This window comes from Cyprinus carpio, chromosome A17 (genome assembly GCF_018340385.1).
Source record: "Cyprinus carpio isolate SPL01 chromosome A17, ASM1834038v1, whole genome shotgun sequence".
NCBI lineage: Eukaryota > Metazoa > Chordata > Actinopteri > Cypriniformes > Cyprinidae > Cyprinus > Cyprinus carpio.
In genome coordinates this window covers 16017664-16044555 of record NC_056588.1, presented here as the reverse complement: position 1 = coordinate 16044555, position 26892 = coordinate 16017664, and the positions used below count along the sequence as shown (strand labels likewise).

General features: G+C 37.8%; 1 protein-coding gene across 10 annotated transcripts in view; it reads right to left on the bottom strand.

Moving 5' to 3' along the window:
* Window positions 1-25855, bottom strand: part of LOC109048025 (gephyrin-like) — a 74484-nt gene extending 48629 nt beyond the window's left edge. For 3 of the 10 annotated variants that reach the window (XM_042774223.1, XM_042774224.1, XM_042774229.1), the window contains exon 1: window positions 25670-25855. In XM_042774223.1, the coding sequence (XP_042630157.1) occupies window positions 25670-25733 (64 nt within the window). In that variant the 5' untranslated portion in view covers window positions 25734-25855. The remainder of the gene's footprint in view (window positions 1-25669) is intronic. The other 7 variants (XM_042774226.1, XM_042774230.1, XM_042774231.1 and 4 more) reach the window with 3 other exon arrangements.
* Window positions 25856-26892: the final 1037 nt, after the last annotated feature.

Here is a 26892-nt window from a genome sequence, read left to right as displayed (position 1 = left end):
AGGATTATTCTGCCGATGCGTATAGTATATAAGTGACTGTGTGTGTATGCGAGAGAGAGAGACAGAGAGAGAGAGGTGCAGCAGTTGGAACATTCATCAGAGACGTTAAGGCATCAGAATGTTAATGTCACCACAGCTCTGCCCTGCATGAGAGGAGAGGAGAGTTGTCTATTTTTCCGGACCTGCTAAAGAGCTACACCTCTCAAACAAAGCATGGTTAAGCATATCAATTCCTTGTCAGAGCCATTGTCATTGTTCCTTTTAAACATTACAAAAAATACTGTGGTGGTACACTCATAGTAACCAATGATAATACCATAGTTATTTGATTTATACCATGACATGCATTGCATTGCATGGTATTCCGATGAACTAAAAAAAAAAATAATAATAAAATAAAATACTATATGACAGTATACAACAAAAAAAATGACTTTAATACATGAGAATACGTACGATCCCTACAATCTGATTTGATGAAAAGCAACAAATACTCACCAATTGTGTTTTAGCTCATTGCATTTTAGCTCATTGCATTGACCGTCTGTTTGCAACCAGTTGACAAAGGCTTGTAAATATTCAAATATATAATGATTAATGATAAGTACTGATGGTAACACCATGATACCATGGTATTTACGTGGTATTCCAAGGTACCCAAAAATATGATTTCGCCATATAGTACTATGATAGTAATGGATGGTAATACCATAATACTTCACAATGGTATTTAAAAGAACATGGTAATTTGTTGTATACCATGGTACTCAGAGAAAAAAACATGGTAATAGTATGGTACATATTCAAAAGAGCATGGAAATACCATATTAAATTTTTAGTTTGTTAAAAGGAAATCCTATATTAAGTGATATAAGTGTAAATTAATTACTGAACATCTCCAATTCTCAAGTTATAAAGAAACAGCATCCTTCGAGCTCAGTTTGTAGGAAGGTACGAGAACACACAGACACACACACACGCTTTCTTTCTACCTCATGCCTGTGACTCACAGCTCTGCAGACGGCAAAGTCTGTCTGCATGGACACTTTGGTGAGGTGAGAGTTTCCCTCTCAGCGTGAGACTGTGTGTGTGTGAGCGTGTGCAAGTGTGTGTTGCCTGCGGCTGTGAGTAGGAGTTAGACTGGCATGAGCTGAGCTGGTGTAAAACCCCGTCTCGTTAACCCCTGCCTACATCCAGAGAAGACCTGTGGACCTCACTCTGTTCCTCAAACAGCACAGGTCCAACACCTGGGAGCAGATAAGCCCAGCTTTGAGCTGCAAATCTCGGTGGAGCAACATTCCCTACAAAAAAACCCTTCTATTATAAAAGACTCCATATATAAACATCCAGCACTAAAGCTCACAGCACAAGGACGAGTATGTCTCCGATTGGACGATCAGCTAATCCATTTGGTTTAATTTACTTTCGGTCTTGTTTCATCCCCCTTCAGGTTTTTCAAGGTTTATTCTGACACTAAGTAGCAAGTAAGGTTGAAACTTCCATTTAAGAACTCTTTTAGTAGCCTAACATGACTAAAATTAGATTCTTACATTTTCAGAGGCAAATGTGAGTTTTGCAAAACTGGGTAATAACTAGATACTAACCCTGAACCTATTCCTACCCCTAACCCTAACCCATGTAGTTACCTTATATTTTCCAGTACTTTCTAATGTAAGAACAGAGTAAGTATATGTAAAGTAAAATAAAGTGCAACCATAATAATGAGATTAATCTAATAAACTAGTGTCAACACCAACAGATGATAATGTTCTGTTTATCGCAAGTGCACGATGCAGTCTTAAAGCTGTGTGGCTTGTAATTGGCTGTCAATGTTCATATCGTTCATCAGTTGGAAGAAAATCATCCTGAAAGTGACTTCAACAATATTATTGTTAATGTTACTGTCATAGGCACCGATTTATGTTTATGCCGGTGGGTGCCCAACCTCCGTAACACCCCCACCACAAAATGATATGGGCTCATTACTCAGTGTTAAACTAGGCCTACTTGGTGTTCGTTTTTCAAGTCTTTTTCTCCGTGTGATGTTGCGCTTGATGAAGAATTCAATTCACAAACAGAAACACATGGACTGCAAAGAGTCAAGTAGTCAGACATTTGACAGTCATAAATACAGACGTTAACACACACGGATATATGTATAAAAATTATGTTCACTGAGGCCAGAGCACACTTATTAATTTCTGAAGCACCCTCAGTATTTAATTCTAGAAGCAGGCCTGGATAAAACTGTGTTTAAGCAGTTTTCATTATCAATAGCTCATATTTAGGGGATTGCATGGAGTTTTATGTGGCAGTGGGCTATGCTTCAAAGGCGGAAAAACTGGATTCTAACTCCTCTGATTGGCAATTGGGTTCAAGAAATCAACAAATATGTCTGTGATTGGCTACATTGCTCAAAGTTGCAAAAACATTTAAATAGAAACATTTTGATGCTCTCCAGAGTGCAAACACAAATATGAACAGGACAGTTTGCCCGATCTGTTTCGCCAATTTGATAGTGAACAGTTTCTCGGCGCCTATGGTTACAGTTGTGGTGTAGACTTAAAATGACTATTAAAACTTTGGAGCATTTAGAGCATTCTTCTCAATTTGAATGATACATCCCTTAAAGTTGCAATGAAATAAAATAGCGACAGATCTTTTCTTACATATTGTGATGAACAATCAAGTGAACATAGGGCAGGAACTTTGCTCTCTCAACAAATTGTTAACTGGATGGAGACCGACGGAGATCAACTGAATACAAACTTACAGTCTATTGTAAGAAAGAGGAGTTAAAGGGGACATCGCATGCCCATTTTTGCCCAAGTTGGAATGGTTTTTTAGGGTCTCCATAAAATGTCTGCAACATACAATGGTTAAAATTCCTCAATGGTCATGTAAAACAACACCTTTTTGTCAAAAACAGCTCTGTTCACAGCGATCCGTTTCAGTGCATTTCTCTTTAAATGACAATGAGCTACTGCTCACCCCACCCCTCTCTTCCATGGGACATGTCGACACAAAACATGTGAATTGTTGCCTTGGACTCTGTCGGAGGTGGTCTTATTTAAGTAGCTTGCTTTCTAGGTAGAAACCGGCTGCAAACTGAAACAGCTCGCTGGATGACAGAGTTTCATACTCAGACAGCACATGACGAACTGGCTGCGCTTTTCTTTTCAGCTTTTCTGAGCTGGCAGGCATGCCAAAAACCTAACTAAATGCAAAAAAATAAATAAAAAAAAATGCTACAAAAAAAAGGGAAAATTTCATCTGATGTCCACTTTAAACACACTAAATAACCGGAGAAGTCTGGCATATGTCACAAGAGAGAAGTCTGTAACTGGACATTTTGATTAAACATTAAAAAAATATCAAAAAAAATAAGCAGCTCACATATAATTTTTCATATGTATCTTTAGGTATATAAAATATCAATAACATGCATTTAGAAAATAGATTGGGTGAGTTTTCATTTCATGTGGTGTAAAGAAAATAATCAAACAATAATAAAAGCCTACTGTCTCTATGATATTCTAGTTGAGATTCTGTAGCGGAGGCATTAACAATGCCACGGTCATGGGTTCATTTCCCAAGGAATACCTTGAATTTAAGTTGCTTTAGGTAAAATTTTCTGCTTTTATCTAAAAGTGGACAAATCGTCCTTGGAGGCTCAACTCTCCAAACCAGCTGCACAATTTGAAATCATTCATGCTCTTAGTTCAATACCTAGGGTTAGTATTTTTTTTTTTCTCCAAATATAAGCATGTGTGTCCAGAGTCGTGCATGTGTAACATCCTGCTGACCAATCAGAGAAGCCCCCTGGACCAACTCCCCAAGAGCGATGTTCTATATTACTCACTCCTCGCTCTAGATCTAATCAATGAGCATCTCCACTGCCCTCTTTCTCCACCTTCATGACTATACCCAGAAAATTGCCGGAACATTGCCGGGTCGCCTTCTGTGTGAACACAAACACGTGCCGGGATTGATTCCAGGATTGATCCCGGGCTGGGGGAACCTAGTAACATTGCCGGGTTCAGTCCCGGAACGAGCGCTGTGTGAACAAAAGCCAGAACCAATGCCGTATCGTAGTGATGACGCACATTATCGCACGACTCTTTTAGCGTGTTTTGAAGGCAGATCAATGTTCGCGACGAAACAAATAGTTTCAGATAGAGAAATAGAGATCAAATAGAGATCAGTTAGTTCCTCACTTTCCGCGCTGAAGCGGAGATCGTTCGCCAGCTTAAGTGAAAGTTAACGTGCCTAGCGTTTTTGACTCGTACATTACACATCACACCCTGATATCACGTGTCTTCACGGGACCTTTACGGGTTGTGTGTGAATGCAGGCACATATTCCGGGTAATCACTGGCAGTGTGAAAGTGCCAAATCTAGCGACCCGGGAACAGTTGCCGGGACACGTTACCCGTGTATTTTCCGGAATCGTAGTGTGAAAGGGACTCAAGACTGCTCTGGAAACAGGAGATATGGAAATAAAATGGAATATAAGCTAAAAAGAAAAGGCTTTCAAGAAGAGAGGGAGCTGGTCTGTGTAGGTTTCAGGAGAACTTCATTAGATCAGTGACAGGAACATACTGATCCCCAGGCACGTAGTTAACAGTGCTGGACACGTTTTGTGTGTGTGTGTGTGTGTGTGTGTGTGTGTGTGTGTGAGGGGATGATGTTAAGGAGAGAAGAGAGAAAGTCACAATGAAACTTAAATCTGTGGGCTGCATTTCAAAGCACCTTTATGCAAAATGTATCGTACAGAGTCTACAAAAGCTCAATTTCTAGATAAGCATTTCACAAAGGCAAAGAAGGGAACGGGTAAAAAGAAAATTTTATTTGGGGGAGGGTGCCGAAGGGAATGTGAAAGAACAGTGGACGTGTTCCAGAGAGGAATGAGGGGCGTTTAATTAAATCATTGAGAAAATACCAACATCATCGTTCCTATAAAAACACATAAAACACACAGTCAAACACATTTATGGTGACAGGAAGTACTGAGTAGCACTTCATTTAGCAGTCATGACTTCTAAACATTTCCTGCAGGCTACTCCATCACTCCAGCGCATCAACTTGGAGGTATTTTGGCCTACTTCTGTGCACAGGACCGCTTCAAGTCACTGATATTTTTGGTTGTTTTGAACGACCGCTGGCTCCAGGTCACTGCTGTAACATCTCGATTCAGTCAGGGATCTGACTTTTGAAAAACCTTTAGCCATTCAGAATTACTGTTCCACATATACAAGAAAATAAATGATCCCCAACACATTGTGAACCATGCTCATGAATATGAAATAGGTGATTTAAAATTCATTTGTCATTTGTAACCGATTTGATGGTGGGTTTGGCCATTTTAGAATAAACACCAGTTGCATTTTCTTTGCAATCTTTGTTCATATTTAGCGAATGTTACTAGCTTTATGTCATGAAAGATTGGATGGAAATTGAAAAAGACAAGGTTAGTAACCAATTCTAGTCTAATTTTAATATGTATAAAGTTGATGATAAATTACTGTGATTTAAAAGTACCTAAAAAAGTAGTAAAACACTTTTGTATTGAAATATTTACTGCCTGAACCCTTATGCTTCCAATGTAAGTGCATACTGCAACCATAGTTTAATCTCACTGCTAAAAAGTTAAGTTAATATAAAATAAAAATATATAAGTACTTTAACAAAATAACAAGCCACACATTTCATGCTTTCCTCATAGCAAGCAAATTCATTTAAACTAGTCAAACATTTTCTGTAACTGTGTTTAAAAAAAATAAAATAAATTTCCATAAACACTAGGCTCTTCAAACTTAAGATCATCTCACTGGCTTTCTGCACCAACAGAATCTACTCTAAACATCCCATCATGACGTTCTGTGAAGTCAGACTAAAGAATGCCACCCTGATCAAAGTCTGAGTGAAAAATCACTTAAAAACCATGTGTTGAAAGTTGCCCTCGTCTTCACTCTCTTTCCAGAGCAGATTAATAAAACATCATACACAGCAGCTCCACTGCTAACTTACTTAGTCAGCAAAATGTAGCCCATCTCTCAATACTAAACACATATAAAGGATGCATCCAAACAATGCCAAGACCACACAATAACAAAGCAAGCACACACACAAAGAAAAGAAGTACTTAAAAGAAGTGCTTACTTTCAGTCTGTCTTTTGAAATTTTGAAAGTTCACACTGATGATCAATGTCAAGTAAATATTCACAGTATAGGACAGACCACACTCACATTTTAATAAATAATGATAAGAGCGATTCCAAAAAAACCTTGGGTCATTATCCCTCATATATGTGTAAAATAACTTTAACAATAAATAGCTGATACCAACTTTTATTTGTTTAAAAATACCAACAAACATTTTTTTTTCATCATGAGAATGCCATTTCTAACCAACTTCTCCATGCTAATTAACACATTTTGTTGAAAATACATGACAATAAAAACAACATTTTGCATTTAATCTAAGGCCCTGTCCACACGGAGACGCGTTTCGCTGTATACGCATAAGTTTTGTCTCATATAGGCGTTTCGTCCACACGGCGTTTTGGGAGAGCGAAATCAATATTTTTTGAAACCGGGTCCCAGAGTGGATAAATTTGAAAACGCCGCCCTTGCGTTTTTGTGTGGACAACGAATCCGTATATTTTCTGAAACGATGACGTCATCAGCCCACGTCTCGCCCCTAGTCAGTTACCGCTACGTCACGTAACAGCAACAAAAACATAAACAAACACTGAACGACTGTCATTTTATTAACTAACATCAACACAGATAAATAAATGTATTGTTCTATGTTCGTTTGTATACCACGCGCAAAGTTTATGCACATAGTCCAAGTCTTCTTCTCCGTTTTAGTGTATCTCTGTGGCAGAATTACAGCGCCACATGCTGGTCTGGCATGTATACTACATCGTTCTGTGTCAATTTTGAGGTTTCGTGTAGACGCAGATATTTCTTGAGACATTTTTCAAGTAACAATTCTATATATCAAAATACCTTGTGAAAAGTTCCATCAACATTTAAAAAGTAAATAATAATAATAACAAAATTAATTTTTAAATAATTAAACTTCTCTTTTTTTCCTCAATTTGTCTTAAATCTTACGATTGGCAGAAGCGGATGATCTTAAAATGTCAATCCTGTTACCATGATTATCTATATTTGAAAAGTATATATAATACTGTATATGCAGTTTCACAACTTTGTGAACTACACATTTTATGAATGAACTCCATGACTTTTCCAGCTGTTCATGATATCTGGATGAAGATTTCTAAAACATTTAGGAGGAGCAACATCTAGCCAATAACAGTTTAGAGACAAGCAATCCTAGAAAAAAAACAAAGAAAGTATATTCATTAGAGAAATTCCCATGACTGTTTTACTCTTCCAGACTTGGAAATCACAACTATACAATTCTCTAAATAAAACTAGAGGAATAAGTCTCAACTGTGAGTTTTTCCATTTTAATTACTGTGAAATAATTCCACATTTTTCCTACAATGTCTGTGAGGTTGGGTTGTCCGCCATTATTAATATTTCATTACCACACTGATAAATATTGAGAAGAGATTCTTTCAGGAAGCCGCCACACACATAACAGAGAGGAATCTCAGCACTCATCTCTTCGCATCCCTCCATTCCTGTCATCTTGAGCTCTTTCACTCTCCTACATTTTTTTACCACTTCTAAAAGTCAAAGGACAGAGATTATTCAAATTATAGGCCTCTTCATAAAGAACGGGGGGAAAAAAACGCAAACAGACACAGAGAGAGACAGAATGACAAACAGAGATGGAGAAAGACAGATGGTCAGTCAGGAAGAACAATGGTGAATGATGAAGGGATCTGAAGACTGAAGAAGAGAACGGGGGAGGTGTAGAAGAGCAACTGGGGAGGAGAACGAGAGACTGTGGATGAGAATAAAAGGAGGATGGAAAGAAGAGTAGATAAATGATGAACGAGATGAAACATCAACCCTCTACACTGCGAGTAAATCACTCGCTTATGCGACTTAATCTTCATTCTGGCGACTAGATGTCTAATATTAGCCAATGGCTATTAAATTCTCAGATTTTACTCGCCAGTGTGTGAGTTGGAGGCTAAGTATAAGTTTAGCACAGATATATTTTCACTCACGAACACTCTGACGGAGCGCTTCAGAGTTTCACTCTCCGTCGGGCGATCAATGCTTTTTTTCAGTTCATGTCAATGAATGCGCAGCGCACCTGTATTTAATGTACCGTAAACTCTAGTGTGAAGGTGCACAAATCGCCGTCGCTTTCTCTCACACACACGCTGAGACAAAGAGAGAGAGAGAATTGACGCGCTACATTTAAACAATATTCTTTGTTTTATTTTCCTGTCAAAATAATGGCGTTCCTATGGAAGTCTTCAGCTTTTAAGAACAGCCAGGTTTTCCGGTAGTGGGTGGAGTTAATGTGCAAACGGCAATCTCATTGGCAGGCGCTCACCTATTATCGTCCCTGTTTTAATTTCAGCAAATCAGTTCGAGCGAACGCACAAAACCTGATTAATATTCATGAATCCAGCAGCTCATTAATCCTTAGTAATCCTTAGTGTGTTTTATAGTTCTTATTATTAGAATTCGTTTCATGTTATCTTATCAGAATTTTTGTTAGTTTTTTTCCAATTTGTTTTTCCAATATTTTTTTTTTTTACAGAAACACTGAATGACCAAAAAAGCATCACCACCAGTCCTAAGTTTAGTTAAAATGACTAATATGCATTCAAACATGGTTATCAAGTTTACTTCTAACTACTAAAGTTTAAATAATACTTGCTTATTATAAAGCTTGACTGACTGATGTTAATAGTGTACTTTCAGATATTTAAAAAACTGCACCATTTTTACTAGCCAATGGCGATTCAATTGCCAAAGTGTCCGTAGAGGGCTGAACATACATCCTGCGAGAGAAAGAAAGAGAGAAAATACACAGGAAGGACTGGGAGATTTAGATTTACAGAGGAATGACGCAAACCCTTACAGCTAAAACACACACACACACACACAGAGCTATTCCCCTTGTGAACGCTGGTAATTATCTTAAAGCCCACTGCTGATGACCCGTGTGCTTTCATTAGCACTTTTGCCTCATGCAAGCACACACATAACACACAGAAACTAACCTGTTTACTCTCCTGCAAGACATTCATTAAGAGCAGAGCGGTCACTGTAACATATGAAAACAAGATTTTGGGATTCCTCTTAAAGGGATATTATGGGTTTATAATGAGTTAAGGTCTATGGAATGCATCTGTTACCAATTATGACAGAAAACAAAGAATAAATGACATTGAGGATTATAGACTTGCAATGGAAGTCTATGGGGCGAACACAGAGCATTTCTGTCATTTTGTTTTTGTTTTTAGAAATATTTCAGCTGAACAAAGTGCTGCTTTTTGCTCAAATACTACTGAAACTCACCTTCAAATGCACAAAAAATTAAAACCTGTATGACTTTCTTCTGCGGAACACAATCGAGACACTTTGAAGAATGTTGGTTACTAAACAGTTTTGGTGAACAAAATTCCATTATATGGAGAAAATATCCCCTGAAATTTCTTTAAAAAAAAAGATATAAAAAAAATCTTCTTTTGTGTTCTTATACATGTTTGGAACAACATGAGGGTGGCGATTTTCATTTTTGGGTGAAGCATCGGTTGAATCCAAACCACGGCACAGTCTCTATATGAAAATGTCCCTCCTCCTAATATCATCTGTTTTTCACTAGCAATAGCAGGTAGCATGGTGTAAGACTGTGACAAACTAAAAGCTACTTTAATATCTCCCAACACATCTTCCTTTTATTAATATGCAAATATAACAGAAAATAAAACTGGGCCTTTGAAGAGAGAAAGGTGTTGGAGTCGTGGCCTAGCCAGACATGTTGATGTGCTAACTTGGGATATCACATGACTTCCTATGCCCTCACAACTACCTCTAAAAATAGAGGCAAATATCCAAAAATATAAAGACACCAGCGTCGTATTACCCTCAGAGTGATGTGGTGCAAAGCTTCTGATCAATTGTTTAAAATTATCCTACTCCCTATTAGATGTTTTCTGGATTAAAGGCACAGTTCCCTAAAAAAATAACAATTCAATCATCATGTCATTCTGAAGTCATAAGACTTTCATTCAAAGATATTTTTAATGAAGCCTGAGAAATTCCTGAGAAAAGTCAACAGAACCAAGACATTGATGATCCAAAAAGTTCAATAAGACATTGTAAAAAGCAATCCATATGAAATGAGTGGTTTTGATGTGCCCGGTATGCATGTGTGTTGATCAAAGTTTAAATGCAAATAAAAGCCTAAATTAAATCTGTTCATCATACAAAGCGATTATGTCTCTTCAGAAGATTTTGATTAAGCCTCTTGATTCATATCGATTACATTTACTTTTTTATGAATGTTTTGATTGATCAACACTTTAATGTAATAGAGTTTAAATGGAGCGACAAATGTCTCAGGGTTTATTCAAATATCTTAATTTGTGTTTTGATCAAAAGAAAGGTTTGAAAAAATAAGGCTGAATATATTTTTGGGTGAACTATCCCTTTAAACATTCACTAATGCAGCTCGGTCTCACGTGTGCTTCTATGCACATAAAAACCAAGAGAACAAGAACTTCCTGTACGCCTCTAGTTGCAAACCGATTTCTATGGACTGTAACAGTGGCACTGTCCTTCACTACACAGACACTGCGCATGAAGACACAGCTGAGCCGCAATGTGTGAGAGCTGTAATCCCACAATCCAGCGCTGCATCCGAATCGCAAGCTTAATCTGTGGAACGACTCCCTGAGTCTCACACACCATGCTGGCTTAAAGGTGTTCTGTTCATTCACTTTGTGCATCTGCGTGTTTGGTGAATCACCCAAAGTGTGATCACGTCAGAAAATGAAGAGTATGAATGAAGTTTGAGTTAACAGAAGTTGTGTTCTCAAGGCAGATGACTGTGGACTCCCCTCCCAAAACGCATCTGTATGGCCACAGCGCTCAGATCATATCACAGATCTCATTACTCCAACATGTTATATTAACGAGATGTGGTGTAATGTTTCTCTTTTTTCAAAGTAGGTCCACTCCAGCCAACACAAACACACAAACTGGCACTTGAATTATTCCATTATTAGAAAAAGAATAAAATCAATACAGTATTATATTACAATTGTCTTACACTCATCTTTTATCACAATACAGAACCTCCACTCTGAACCCATGCACCAGTGCTTTAATTAGCATTATAGAGGGTCGTTGTTAGTTGAAACAAACAGCACGGCTTTGAAAATTTGTTACAATGAACAATTATCTTTTCTTAAAACGAGACTGGAATGTTTATTAGAGATCAGCCAGAAGTTATTTTAATACAGTTGCACAAACTGAAGACAGCCCGTTCTACACTGGATTTGATTTATTTCATCTTTAATAATATTAAAGAGAAACAAAAGCCTGATATGAAACAATTTGCAACATATAGTGTATGAAAGCCTTATGGTGTAACCACACCAAACGCAAATGTAATTATTCGCGCGAGTAGATAACATAGAAAGTCAATGCGAAGACACGAACAGAGGCGAATTCGAAGCAGCCAACGTGAATGACGCGAAATGCACGACGCGTTTGCTGCAAACTTGAGATATTCGCTTTCAAAAACAAAAACTCCAACTACTTCCACACAAGTTCAAAAATTTCAACTCGAGCGAAAGAAAGAAAGAAAGAAAGAAAAGCAAGAAAGAAAAAGAAAGAAAAAAAAAAAAAGAAAGAAAGAAAGAAAGAAAGAAAGAAAGAAAGAAAGAAAGAAAGAAAGAAAGAAAGAAAGAAAGAAAAAAAGAAAGCATTTTACAATGATTTCTAACGGATCATGTGACACTGAAGACTGGGGTAATAATTGCTGAAAATACAGCTTTGTGTCACTGGAATAAATTACATTTTAAATATTTTACAATAGAAAACAATTGACACATTTCACAATATTACTAATTTTACTGTGTTTAAATAAACTTTTGAACTGTATTTGTATAAATAAAATATTGTGACCAGTCAGCTGCCTCCCCCTAATTATCATTATCACCCCGTCCCTTAATCGCCGCCCCTCGCCAGGCTTCCGACAGGATTGGGTGCGTGAGTGACGGAGAGGAGGACGAAGCTGCTCAGAAGAAGCCGCCGCCCCTCGCACCCCAGACCAAGAGGGGAGCACGTGCAGCCGCTGGACTCCGCCCCTTACCTGGACCCTTCCTTCTCGAACACTGCCCCACCTTCACTAACCCCGCAGCACAACGAGGCAACCAGATCCCCTGTTTATTCTGGACACTTTATTTCCCTTTTCTGGACACTTTGTTTTATTTTCTGTTAATAAAAGCCTCTCTAAGGCCTGACTCCACACCCACTGTGTCTGTTGTTTGCTCCTCCCGCCACACTGGTGGAGAATGCGGGCAAGGCGGAGCCTACACAGCACAGTTGGGGAAAACCTGATGAGGTCATTCTCTCTCGCTCGCAAAAAGTCGTGAAAACCCGAACTGGGACAGAGGAATGACGGAGACAGCCTCCCAGCCACAAAAGGGGTAAGTGACGTTTCTTCGATTGTCATTTACCCTGTGGTTGGTTGAGGCTGTTCGACAAAAACACGGTTTCTCTGTCCCTGTTCCGGTGCAGTGCAAGAGAGGGAACGACCCGGAGAGGAATCCCCGCCCCGCCCTGCCCCGCCCCGCCCACTCCGACCATTTGGAGCCTGGTTGAGGATCATGGTAGCAGTCCAGTGTGGGCGGCGGCCTGGTGATGGGGGGGGGGGGGGGGGTGACGAGTCGGCCAAGCGCGAATCCCCACAGAAAGTGCCATATATTACCTATGAGCAACACCAGAAAAGAATGAAGAATCATCACAGAATATGTTTAAATGCCAAGCGCGCCTCTCCTCGGGAGACCGGTCTCTTCCCCGTGCACGCTAGTGTCCTCGTGGGTCCAGGAAGGGTGCGTAGAGGGACTCCCGCACTGTCAGAGCCGTGCTGTCTGCACAAGAACCGCACCCGTTATACAGCTGACGGGCCAGGATGCCGGGCCGTTTATCTCCTGAAAGTCCCGTGGGCCAAGGAGGACGAAGCTGCTCAGAAGAAGCCGCCGCCCCTCGCTCCCCGGGAGCACGTGCAGCCACTGGACTCTGCCCCTTATCTGGACCCGTCCTTCTCAAACACTGCCCCACCTTCACTAACCCCGCAGCACAACGAGGACACAAGATCCCCTGTTGCTCCTCCCACCACAATATATCCAAACTCCTTCTCAGGGCGGGCACTACCCACCTCCAAAAAACGCACTCACAAAAATCCTATTACAGCAAATTGGAAATATTTTATGTCTAATCTACATTAAACACCAATTTGGACCAATGAGATTTCATAGGGGCAGGCGAGCCAGTGCAAAAATAATAATTAAACATCAATGACAAAACTTTCTTTTGTGGTTGCAGATGCTTAGGACAAAAAATCTGAATTTAAATGGAGAGAGGTTTTATTGCATCATACCTGGTTAGTTATTTGTATAATAGCATTGGTCTTAGTAACTTCTCGTTTGGCACAGAAAGGCATGCTTGTCAAACAACTAGTCATGCAAGAACAGCACTTCTCTCTTGGATCAAATTAATTTCCATGTCTATCTTATTGAGAGAGAAACTTACCAAACTCCTTCTCAGGGCGGGCACTACCCACCTCCAAATGTTGCACTCACAGAAATCTGAAGTAATGCCAAGCATAGAAAACATCACCAATAAATCACATACGCTCTGAAGCACACACTCCAACAGGTTACATAAACATAAAGAGCAGCAAGTCCAACTGATCAGTGGTGCGAGAGTGGTGCGATTCCAGGGGGTTCCTTTAGCCGTGGGGTGGGGGGCTGTGATTAATGTCTGTATTCTATTATCTAAGATGCTGCAGTCACACTGTGTCCAGATAAGGCTTGAGTTAAATTATTCATCCAGACACGGGCCAACAGAACACAGACACATTCAGATGGGAAGCTATGTTTAAGAGAAGAGATCATTACTGAGACACTTTGGCAGATTCTCTCTCTCACACAGTCTGTTTCAACCATATGGGCCTCTTGTACTGTTACTGATACAGTTTCTACCTCACTGTGAGAAGTGTTCCTGGAATATAACCGAGCTGTTCAGGCATCAACAATAAGGATTTTTTTTTTCACCTGCTCAGTCAATTTGTCACTCATGTTCAAAAAATAAAAATGTATATATAATGTATATATATTGACATTTAAAGAGCAAATAAATAAAAAGGTAAATATATATTATAGATTTATTATTATATAGATTAATTTATAATATCTGAATGTGCCTAATACAGTAGACATCAAACATCTAATACAAGTACTTTAATGTCATGTAATACATTTCATTTAAAATATTTAAATAGCTAATATTTAAATAAAAAGCAAATAAATTAGTAGTAGTAGTAGTAGTAGTAGTAGTAGTAGTAGTAGTAGTAGTAGTAAATTTCAAATGCAATGCATGTGTTTAATTTTTTAAAAGTAAATGATGACATTTCATTTTTATCTGAACTATCCCTTTAAGAAAAGCTTAACCAGAAAGAGTATCTGTACTTCTTGAAACAGGATGAAGATGGAATTTGGAACCAGTTTCATGTTTCCTGAAACCAACACTCAGCCCAGGTCCTTAACAAGCTGATAAATAGATGTTTCAGTCTAACAAATAATATGGGCATGTATGGCTGTGATATAAAATATGTAAATAGAAATGCATAATAAACAGCTTCGAGAGCTGGAGCTAAAGAAAATTGATGCGCTTTTTACGGCGATTAAATGGAAAACAATACAAGCTATGTCAGGCCTTGCTCCACAATACAGCCCTGAATCCAAACACATGTGTCATGCACACAGTCACACCACCAGCGGTGACATGCTCACAATCATGCAAAAAAAATAAGAAGAAAAATATTATTTATAAAAATACATAACCGGGCAGCATTACTGAGAAATGAGAAAAACTATACAATAATACCACATTTGCTCACACAATCACAAATCCATAACCATGTTCTTAATCTATTCCAAGAACACACAGGCCTTCCCTTATGTATTCAGAGCTGTATGTGTCTAGCGTTGAACGGATGTGTGTTTTGAGTGCTGTTGACAGTGGAGGGGTGTAATGAGAGTAATGATTAAAGGCCGATTAAAACTGCATGAGGATTATCGTGCTCGTTTTCAGCCTCTGCTGTTCCAACTATCAAAAACACTGCTGCATTTCAGCCACTGCTCTAGTATATCTGTGTGAATGCTTTCATTTACAAACTCTTAGATGTAGCTTTTACATCACTGATTAAAATACTAGAAATTCGGAAATTGAACTACAATTTTAAAAGCATTCTGAATTCAGTTCTGAAGGGGCTGCAAAACACTGCTATGTTGTGTGTGTATTTGCATGCGTCTCATGATCTAGCCTGCTCTGTGAACTCTAATGGTTGAGCATGTGATAAATATATGACCAGCCATGAACCCCTTCAGCGATCCATTTAATCAGCAGAGGGCCAGAATGAAAAAGACACCATTTCAAGGCCAGCTCTCAGGGCATCATGGGACAGAGGAGACCAAAGGTCATTTCTTTATCATTAACAGCCGAAAAAGGCACGAGGTCTCTGAAATAAAAGTCAGAATCTAACGTGAATTATATCTCGTTACACTGATATACTGTCATACTGAAATGGATCTCAATCTATTTTTAGCGCTCATATTGAAACAACAAAAAAAAACACAAAAAACCCTTTTTAAAAAATAGGAAAGGGAGGAGGGGGTAATTGGACCACTTAATATTTTATTTAAGTAAAAAATAAATAAAAATGTCATGATTATGTCATCAGGGCTGAGCAATTTAAAAAAGAAAAATCCGAACAAAACAATATGGCAAAATATATATATAAAAAAATTAACAGATTTAGAGAAATTAGCATTACATTATTTCTTCACCAATGGATCCTCTGCAGTGAATGTGTACCGTCAGAATCAGAGTCTAAACAGCTGATAAAAACATCACAACAATCCACAAGTAATCTGCAGAACTTCAGTCCATCAATTAATATCTTTTGCAGAAACACTTGTAGAAAATAAATTGATTTCAAATTGGCCAAAATACTAGGGCTGCATGATTAATCGGACACAATTAATCGCGATTGTCCTGCACATTTTGTCAGTAAAGCCGGTTCTGTGATTAGCAGTAAATCACCATCACCTGCTTTCAGATAGAGCAGCATTTACTACACAGAGCTGTAGTTCTCTGACAAGCTATGCAAAATCGTGTTCATAATTTCAGACAATATAATTGTAGGATTATGTAATCAACAAAATCCTGTTTGCGTATCTTCTCGGTGAACTACAGCTCTGTGTAGTAATGCTGCTCCATCTGAGAGCATGTGAAAATACATTTAATAACATGTTTTTACTCCAAACTCACTTCATAACATCAGTCGAGTATTTGAAATAAATCCTTCTGTGAGATGATGTGGCTTCTTAAACAGAATAGTTAAGGCACACAATATTCCATTGTATTCTAAGCAGTGATATAGGCTGTGTCGATTAGAATTTCATTATGGATATAATTTATTATGATCAAAATTTATAATAAGAAGAACTCAGATAAACCATATATTGCCGTAGTCATGTGTTTATTAGTCACGTTGAATCAATGAAAGCAGTTAAATCTTCTGTTTAATCAGCTGCAGCGATAGGCATTTCCTGGATTTCTTCTTCGGGCATATTTGGATTTCCAGCACAAGAGTGCCCTCTGGCCTTTGGATGGAGATTTACTGCTGATCACTAGGGTTGGGAATCGTTAGAAATTTTCCGGTTCCGGTTCTGGTTCCATTAAAATCATTAAACAACTATTTAAAAAAAAGTGGTAAGGAAAAATGCACAATACTCAACTACGCAATGCTCAATACTGTTTATTACTTCCTGTCACCTTAATTTAAAGGTTGGCAATGTCAAAATTCAACATATATATTACAGTATACAAATTTTCCGGTTCCGATTCCATTTAAATGAACTATTATGTTTTTTACTATTGTACCTTCATTGAATGTAGTGTTGCTGGAAGGTAGTGAGAAATGTTGAGTAATGCTAGTCCATCAATCATGTGCTTCAAAGTTGATGTTTTTTACACTATCAATAACATTTTGCTTTTCAAGCAGGAATAAGCTGGTCGGCCAAACAGTCCCTTGAGGACTAAGACACTTGTTCATTTCCCTAAATTAATGAAATATAAACTGTTATACTTATAACCATGTATACACACTCTCCATAAAGCCCCTATTTTAAAAAATAATAATGCAGTCAGGAGATGGTGTGACGCAATGAGTGGTTTCCACATTTTTAAACATTTAAATTGCATGAAAATAAATATTTTGCTCACGGTTTTGGTTCTTTTCAAAAAACAGAACCGGTTGTGAATAAGAACTGGTTCTCAGTTCCCAACCCTACTGATCACAGAACTGTGCTACACTGAAAGATATGCATAACAATCGCACCTTCTGCCTAATCGCGATTGATTGCTTTTGCGATTTAATTTCGATTAATTGTGCAGCCCTACAAAATACCATTATCCATAATAACACTTTCTCTAGTGCAAAAAGTTGTTTTGTCTGAATCAGGAGAGAAATATGCACAGATCAAGTGCCGTTTACAAGAGAAAACAGACCAAAACAGTTCTAAACAAATATGACAACAGATGGACTTTTTGACTGGAGGAAATATTATTATGAATTATGGACTAGCATTTTGGCCAGAAGCGACAACTTCAAATAAAAATGCACGTTTGCTTCTTACAAACATGCAGCTTTTCACTTCACAAGACGTTAACTGATGGACTGGAGACATTTGGATTACTTGTGGATTATTGTGATGTTTTTCTCATCTGTTTAAACTCATTCTGACGGCACCCATTCACTGCAGAAAATCCACTGGTGAGCAAACTCTTGGATGGCCTGAGTATGTCCAGCAAATTTTAATTTTTTGAGAGAAATATTCCTTTAAAACAAGTAAAGCTTGGGTGTCTGTGATGTAAGCATACAGGCCTGTCACACAACACACCGACTGCAATGAGTTCACACACTCTCCACACACTCTGAGTGTAAGTGGGAAGTGAAGCATAGGCTAGACGGCATGGTATAAATGTCCTGCTGGATCATATTTCCCACTGCTCCAAATCCCCAGCAGGACACAGACACTGAGCCAACACGTTCATGAGCCATTACACATTTATGAATGGAGCTTGTGGTGTGGAAATAGAGGCAGGCCTTGGAGCCAACCCTGGTGGAACACACTGCAAGAGGACAGGAGAACTGTCAGTAAGCAGGGCAACCAATAGCAGAGCGGGAGAGTGGGAGAGTGGGAGAGCTCAGCCAGGTGACCTTCTTGAGAAAATAAGTCTTCAATAAGTGGGTAATTAAACAATGATAAAACCATGGTGGAAATTATACAGTGTTAATTTTGCATACAAGTATAATTATTTTCTTCAATGTCATGAGAGCAGCAAGGCTATCTTCTTCATGGTGAGATCAAATCAACAAAAAATAAAACTACATAAAACATTTAAGATTAATACAAGACAAAAACTCTAACATAAATTTAGACATGCATCAGTTGAACATATCTCTGAGTAAAAATGTTGTGCATTTACATAAAAAATTGTGCAATCCAGTAAAATATGTTTAACAGTCATAGGAGTTTGACATAGAAGACATATTTCACTTTTTAATAAATAACCATGTGTAAACGCCACATTCATTCAATGCCATGTCATGTAAAACAAATGAATGTCCAAAATAAATAAATATATAAAGAATTTTGTCTTTTTGTGAAGGCATGCTTATAAATAATTCTTTATAATGGCTCTTATTTTAAATAAAACAGAGGTGAATATAAAATAATTTTGCATTTAAGCATTTTTGATTAATCATGTAATCATGTTAGCATGTCTTTATGTAAAAACATACCTATATGCAAAATTAAATTAATGCTTGCAAAATTATTTTTATTGTAGCATAATTTGACACGTCAGCATGTTTTATGTAACATAAAAAGACAAGCTTATATGCAAAAAAAAGTCATAAAAACATGCTTGTATAATGCATAATTATGTGAAATTAAATAACTGACAAGCTTGTTTAACTGACAAGCTACGCAAATCCATGTTCATTATCAGCTTGGCTTTGCGCAGCTTGTCAGTTAACAACGGCTCCGTGTAGTAACAGCTGTTCTATGTGAAATCAGCACCTGATGGAATTTACAGCTGATTAGAGAACCGACTTTACTGACGAGATGCGCATTAATTATCGGCCGATATTTATTGTGCACCCCAAATGTAAAAAAATAGGCAAAACAACATATAGCTGCATGAAAGAATGTATTTATGTAAAATAAAAGCCATAATAAAGAAATATCTTAGTGTTTAACTGTAAATCTGTGTGTAGGACTTACAGAGCCTTCTATTTCAATTCAGTCAGTACTAGTTGGACTAAGTAGGCCCCTTAGGCATTTCAAAGAATACTTCATTGCCATGGGGTTACACTATAACCGAGACTTACATTAAGTATATCTCAGTACGAGCTATGGCTCTCTAAACGGCAGAGAGATGCTTCAAAGATAATCCGCTTCAAAAAGAAATTCTTGTGCCCGTGCTGAGAGATCTGAGCTCTAAACATATGCAGATAACAACTGCAGTGGATTTATCATGAGCATGCAATTTCATCTCGCTCACATCTGGACAGAAATCCCTCGATGGAACAGAAAAATAATCTGCTAAACTGAAGATACCTTCTGCATAATGAGGTTACCAGAACGAGAATGGCTTTCGATTGGTCAATAGCTTTCTGTACGACATCTACGCAACCAGATAGGGCTTTAAATTGGAATAATAAATGAATCAATAAAACAGGACAGAAACAAATAATGAGAAGATATTACTGAACTCACAGCAAATGCAACAAACTTCATAATGCATTTTTTTCACATAGAAATTCACTTGACAGTAAATTGCTGATTTTGAGGTGGAATTCAGAAAATTTCCTGCTATTAAATTCAGTCATCATCTTCTACATGTGGAACGCAAAGAAGATATTTTGTAGAATGTTACCAAATTTTGGTTACCCTTGTTTCTACTAAATGAATAAAAATTTCTTTAATTTCTCAAATTATCTTCTTTTACGTTCCACAGAAGAAAGAAATTCAGACAGGTTTGGAATGACATGATGGAGTTTTCATTTTTGGGTGAACTATCCCTTTAAAAACTTTTCCATTTGTAAATAGTTAACACCTAATTTATATAAGACACTGATGTTTATCTTTAATCAGGCTCTTGTTGAATTAACGTTTTACTTCAATTAAAATTGAATTGGAACCAAACATTTAAAGAGAAAGAAACTATTAAAACTAGTCTGTCAAATGATCCTAATGAAATTTACTAAAGTTCTACCAGAGTTCACTATAGTATTATAGTAATTCAAGACTTTAACTGACTAGTATTGATGATGGTCACAACAAGTAAAACCATGGTCCTCGTTACCATGGTTATATGGTTTTTAAAATAAATAATAAATATTAATAAACTATGGAATTCGTCATTTAAAAAAAAAAACGAAGTATGTAGAAACTACAAAAACAACTTGTATAAAAGTAAAATATTCCCCAATATTTAATATAAGTAATAAGAGTAACATTTATAATAAACACATTTCTGCCAAAACAGTGTTAATAACTGCAAGTTAAATTACTATGGTGCTGAATTGACAAGCTTGTAAATATGTACTGCCATTTTCCAGTTTACCTCTTCATGCAGTTTACATTGTTGTGGCTGGTTTCAGCCAGCATTTAATGTTCTCATATCACACGAGTGTATAACACAACTCTGTGTCACATATGAATGAATCAAGCAACTTGCACTGTTCGTCACTTTACATCGTGACAGAAGCACAACGCACTTTCGTCAGTTCTGTATGGGTGACTGATCCTCACTGGGAATGTCCCAGTGCTTCCGATGGCCAGTATATGTCTGAGCATGATGCTTAGAGATTTTTAAGGCAAAACACCTCAGGAATGATATAGTATTAAGTGAAAGTAGGTCCAAAGTCTTACCCATTAACTTTGAAAAATTGACAGTGATCTTCAAAAAAATATGCACAAACACACCCTTATGCTTCTTTGGTGAAAACTAAGGGACTACGGAATACCATAAATGTATATCAAGCTGTACTCATTTGTCCTCTAGATCCCCAAAGGGTAACTACAGTCACAGAACGAGGAGCATAAATCCACAAAAATGTCATCCATGTCTACATGGAAAGGAGTACTCGCATAAACCACTACATAAAAGCTGCACATTTGTCCTTAGCTTTGATTTGATGTCTAGTACATGAGTCGTTCTGAGAACACTGACCAAAAAACTGTTATCTGCATCCTCCAAGCTGATTTCCAACACCTGTGAAATTATGCCCCTGTAATTCAATACTGATGGCTTCGAAGCGATACCTGGGGACCGACATCTGAACTATCTTTCATTAAGGCTTATTAATAGCAACTGTTGATGTTCAACTGAGATTAGATCTTGGCAGAGGCCCATGTCTTTCAAATACAAGGTCCTCTATTGCCTTTAAGTCTGGCACATGAGTTCCCAATTGCTATTCAAGTGTCTGCCCCTTCACCACTGGAGGGTTTCAGGAGGTGTTAACGGGACTTGAAGTGTAAACTTTTGGAGAGCTGTTTGAGTGTTAGCAGAAAGATAAACTTCATATGGGTGCTAACATGCTTTGACACCACAGTGGCCATGAGGAACTACATTTGAAGGTGGATCTCGAGAGGGAGGAAAGGGCAGGAGCAGCTCACAGGTGACTAGTAAAAATTCAATGCAACGATTACAGAATTTAATGGATTGCTATGACAGTTTGTTATGACTGTGTTATAATAAATTGTTATGCAGGGATGATGTATTTTCATAGGTGAACCTGGAAATTAGAATCACCTTGGTTCCTTCAACAAAAAGCCAATAGGATTTGTTATATTGGCTTTTGGATAACAGCATAAAAAAAAGCTCTGGGACCAACAAATGTTAATGATATTTACACATTTTGTTCATCAAGATAATCTACACAGAAGATATTCAACCACTAAGCTGAACTTTTGGTTTAGAGAACACCACTTTGTGCTTATATTGATGTAACACATTGAGTATTATTACAGTGATTCTAAGAATTCTTAATTTGTGGTCACAATTTATTTATTTATTTTAATTTTTCCCCCAGCATGTCATGTGCAGGACTCCATAGGGAAAACAACTACTGAGACAATACTAAATTCCAACTCAATAATTTCCTGTGTTGGAGGAAATAAAGCCCATCAGAGACAGGCATGCACCTGACTTCAGTTTATTCGTTGAAGCATGACAGCTTCAGAAGGAGGAGCCCTGCCCACACGGGAAGATCATTCTGAACACCTCAGAGACAAGCCCTGACAGCCGTGAATGTAACTCTGATGCTGGCACCTTTGAACGGAATGATGAGAGCTGGAGAGAAAATTATCTAAAAGCTAGTGCTTTTTCTCTATGTGTCATTTCATATATCAGATATCAAAGAGGAACCATCGACTTACCAATAGATGTGTCTGACCCTTCATAGCATGCAACTAAGGCTGAAGCAATCAGAATGAAAAACGCTTGGTTGAGCAAACCTGATGAATGCAGTAAATATATGGCATTTACAACACAACAAATTCAGTCCAATATCACAATCCCCTTCAGGAGGCGGTTTGTAGGATACACAAATATTTTACTGTTCTATGAAAAACCAAAAGCAACACCCTTCCAAAAATTAAAGGCTCTGAGCCTAGCATTCAACCAAAACCTTAAGAATCCAGGGAACCCAGTATCGATCATTTATATTCGTTCAATCTTTCCCCCTAAAATGTTCCAGGCTATGAAAGTTATATGTAAAACATTCATAATACCAGACAGCACTCTGAACAATGATAACATTTGCCTGGAAACCACTCTGAAATCTGCAGTGCATGCAGACTCTGTCTCGCCTGCTACCCTAAAAATAAACACCAAAACAATCCAACTTTGAATAGCACAAAATCAATACTTTCCGATTTCATTTCTATTTGCATGCAATTTTAATACATAGTCTAAACATTTTGGACACTTATTTTTAGACTAAGCCACATTTGGAAGCCCCTGCCATGTTTCTATTTCACCAATTTACAACATCTCAAACAAGGGGTCAAAAGGTTTTTGCTTGTCCGTGCACAACTGAACAGAAAAGTGATGTGTCCCTTGCTCACTATTAAGTATGCACATTCCGTAGTTCTATGCGCTTGGTCCCATTTTCATCTCACTCTAAGGCATCCATACTCGCTCTCACTCCCTCCCTGCCTCCTTTACACACACACACACTCTTCCACACACACACAGAGTTCCTCATCAATAAGCGTGCGCTTCCACGAAATGCCCCTACACAGTGCAGGCATGCTAACCAATCTCCTAGAAGGGCTAGGCGTGACTGCGACTAATGATGGACTAGATCAGCTGACATTAGTATAAAAGAAAAAAGAAGGGAGTGTGTATAATATCCTTGGGAAAATCCCTCTCACCTCAACAAATATATTTTATAGAGGAAAATGTTGCGAAAAGCACAAATATGAGACTGATGGCATTTCAGCACCAAAACACAGAGGACAGCACCCTCGGCCAGCAGTCATGCTTATACAGGGGTGTGTATGATGGGGGAGGGGTATTCCCACAATACTTTAAACCATTCCCCCTCACGACAAGAATCTCAGAGGCACGTGCTCATGGAATAGGCTCACGGAAACACGCCAAGACGAATGTCATGAATATGTGACACTGCAAAGTCACTGACATTTGCATTCAGTCAATGTGTGCATTTATCACTTGTGATGGGAAGTCCGATTCATTTCCACAAACTGGTTCTTTTAAGCAGTTTGTAACAAAGAACCGGTTCACAACCGATTTGTTTACGTCATCACGTGATCCCTAACATCTGGTCGTGGTATATTATATGCTCTAAAACCTTCCAGTATAACCATCTATACACATATGATGCTGTTTATTAAGGTACATTCTGTTAATAAAGGTTATTATAGTAATTTCATGTGTTGCACTTCAGTTTGTTGTAGCTATAATTCAAATCATAAACAGTCACATTTACAAAATCGATGAAAAAGTTGTTGCATGCTTTTATAAATGCTGTTTAAAAAAAAAAAAAAAAAAACTCTGTAGTCACTCTGTAAATGTGCTGCAGTCACATTTTCTTGACAATTTTTCATGGGCGAGATACGGTAATTTCAACAGGAATACACGCAATTGGGAAAAAGGGTGCGAAAGATTTCCCTACTCAGATTTTCGCAGCACGTTCAAGTTGTTCACACGAATTAGAAGCGATCACAAACAGAAAGAATTTCACTTTGGCAAACTATTGACAAAAGGCAAGTGAACCCCTTTTTTTTCAGTGAAATTTTACAGAAATTTTGCTTATGTGACCGCACATTCATGCATGTTGATAAAACTGTCACATAATTAAGTTGTAAATGTATTTATAGAACTCTCCACATTATTTACAAGTGAGATATCTTCGAAAAACGGTTCTCGAATCAGTGAGTTAATGAGTCAGAATCGCTCAGACTGAATCAGTCCGACTCATGAACCAATCGTTCAGTCCGTCTGGAAAAGTCGATCAATCCGACTCATAAACGAACAAGCTCAATCGTGGACAGATTCATTATAAAGATCTGACCCAAAAGAACATCGCTATTCATCTCTCATTCCCCTTGTTCCCTAGAGGAAGCTACAGCAGCGATATTTAACAGGAAGTCGTCTGCTTCATTTTCGTTTTTAGCCAAATCCGGGATGGCGATCTATGAAGACGACTCAAGCGCGTGCAGGAGAATACCACTAAATCGCGTGAATAGTGAAAGCCATTATCGGTTACCCTTAAAGTCGTGTTTAAAGTGCATTCCTGAGTGGATCCATCTATTGCACGTGACGCTGTATATATTTAAATCTCGCCGTGCATGTGTACATATGCAGCCTCAAAGCAAACCCGAAGCCGAGATGCTGCTGTGCAGAAATCCATGAGGGAAAAAAAACACACTGCGTGACCAACTCGTATCTACATAACAGCACTATTGAGCAACCACACATGTTAATATGACCATAAACAGACATATATCAGCGATCGGAGGCTTCGCTCACAGATGTAAAGAGGGTTTTCCAACGATCTGCTGTATGTTATTTGGATGTCTTGCGTACAAGCTATGAATAATTCATCACACAAACTGTTGTCTTGACACTGAGCTGTGCTGCATGACAGACCAAAGGCAGATCTCACAGAGCCGGATACATTATCGCACACACGTATAAAATCAATACGAGAATATGTAGATAAATAAACGCACAGCTTTTGCAAATGAGTCGAGGAACGCGAGCGATTGCTGGGCAGAACTCGTTCAGATAGGAATCACCACCGGCACGACAAACAACAACGGGCAAGACCAGCACGAGCGACGAGGGGTAAAAGGAGCTAGTGTCATTTAGTATTTACCTGTCAATATTCCAACTCGGATTTGGTGGTCGTGGTTGGTTAAAATCATCCCGTCCGACGCCATGTTTAGCAGCGCTCTCGCCCGCACTGACAAGCCCGAGCAGAGCCGAGAGACGAGCGCGTCGAACTCGGGGGAGGAGTCAGGCGAGAGCAGCCGAACCCTGACCACAACACTGGAGATCTGGCTAGGGTTGGTGGACATGTTAGAGTGCAATTATATACAGTTTATTCGCAAATTTTTTTTTTTTTTTTTTTTTCCTAAACGTTGTTGAACAGACTTTACAAACGTTACAAGGTTTATGAAGGATTTATGGACTACAACAAGTGTTCTCTTCCATGAATGTGGCTGTAATCAGTGGTCATATATTTTTTAATTTCAATGTAATATAGGCTATATAGCTTATACTACTGCCTGTATATACTTGTATTTTATCTTCTATCACCACCCCCATTTAATTTAAAAAATTTGGTAACAATGTACAATAAGGTTTCATTTGTTAACATTAGTTAATTAGTTAACAAACTAAAAATTAACTAGGCATAGGCTTCTTCTATAGCATTTATTAATCTTAGTTGATATTATATTTTTTTTACATTTACTAAAATGTTTTTTAATCAAAAGTCGTATCTGTTAACAATAATAAATGCAACATTTTTAAAATAATTTTAACAGTAAATGCTATTAAAAATTCTCAGTTATGCATTAACTAATGTTAACACATGAGATTTTATTAACATTTAAATTCCAATTAGTAAACATTTCTATTGTTTGTTTTGTAGTTTGAATATAATTATTAGGTTGAATGCTTATTATTGTTGTCCTTATCCTTTACGTATTTAACAATACTACTGTATTTGACAAAAAAAAGTAATAGCCTTAGATCAAATCTGTGTTTCATAGTATGTTCATATTAGTAGTATTATACAAAATGATTTGTATAATGAGAATGATTTATTAATGTGGATTCTTTGGGTGTTTTTTGTATGGCCGCTCAGTACTATATAGTATTATATCGCTTAATAAAATGCATGATTATATTTTGTCACAGTATTTTTATGGTGAATTTCTTGCAACCAGCTGCCAGTTTTTTACTGTAAATTTAACAGGATATTTTTTAAGTGTACAATTTTTCTCCAAATTCACAAACTCCCCCTAAAAAAATAAATAAATAAAATGCTACAATATGCATGATTTTAGGGTTAAAAATTATTAAACTTAATTG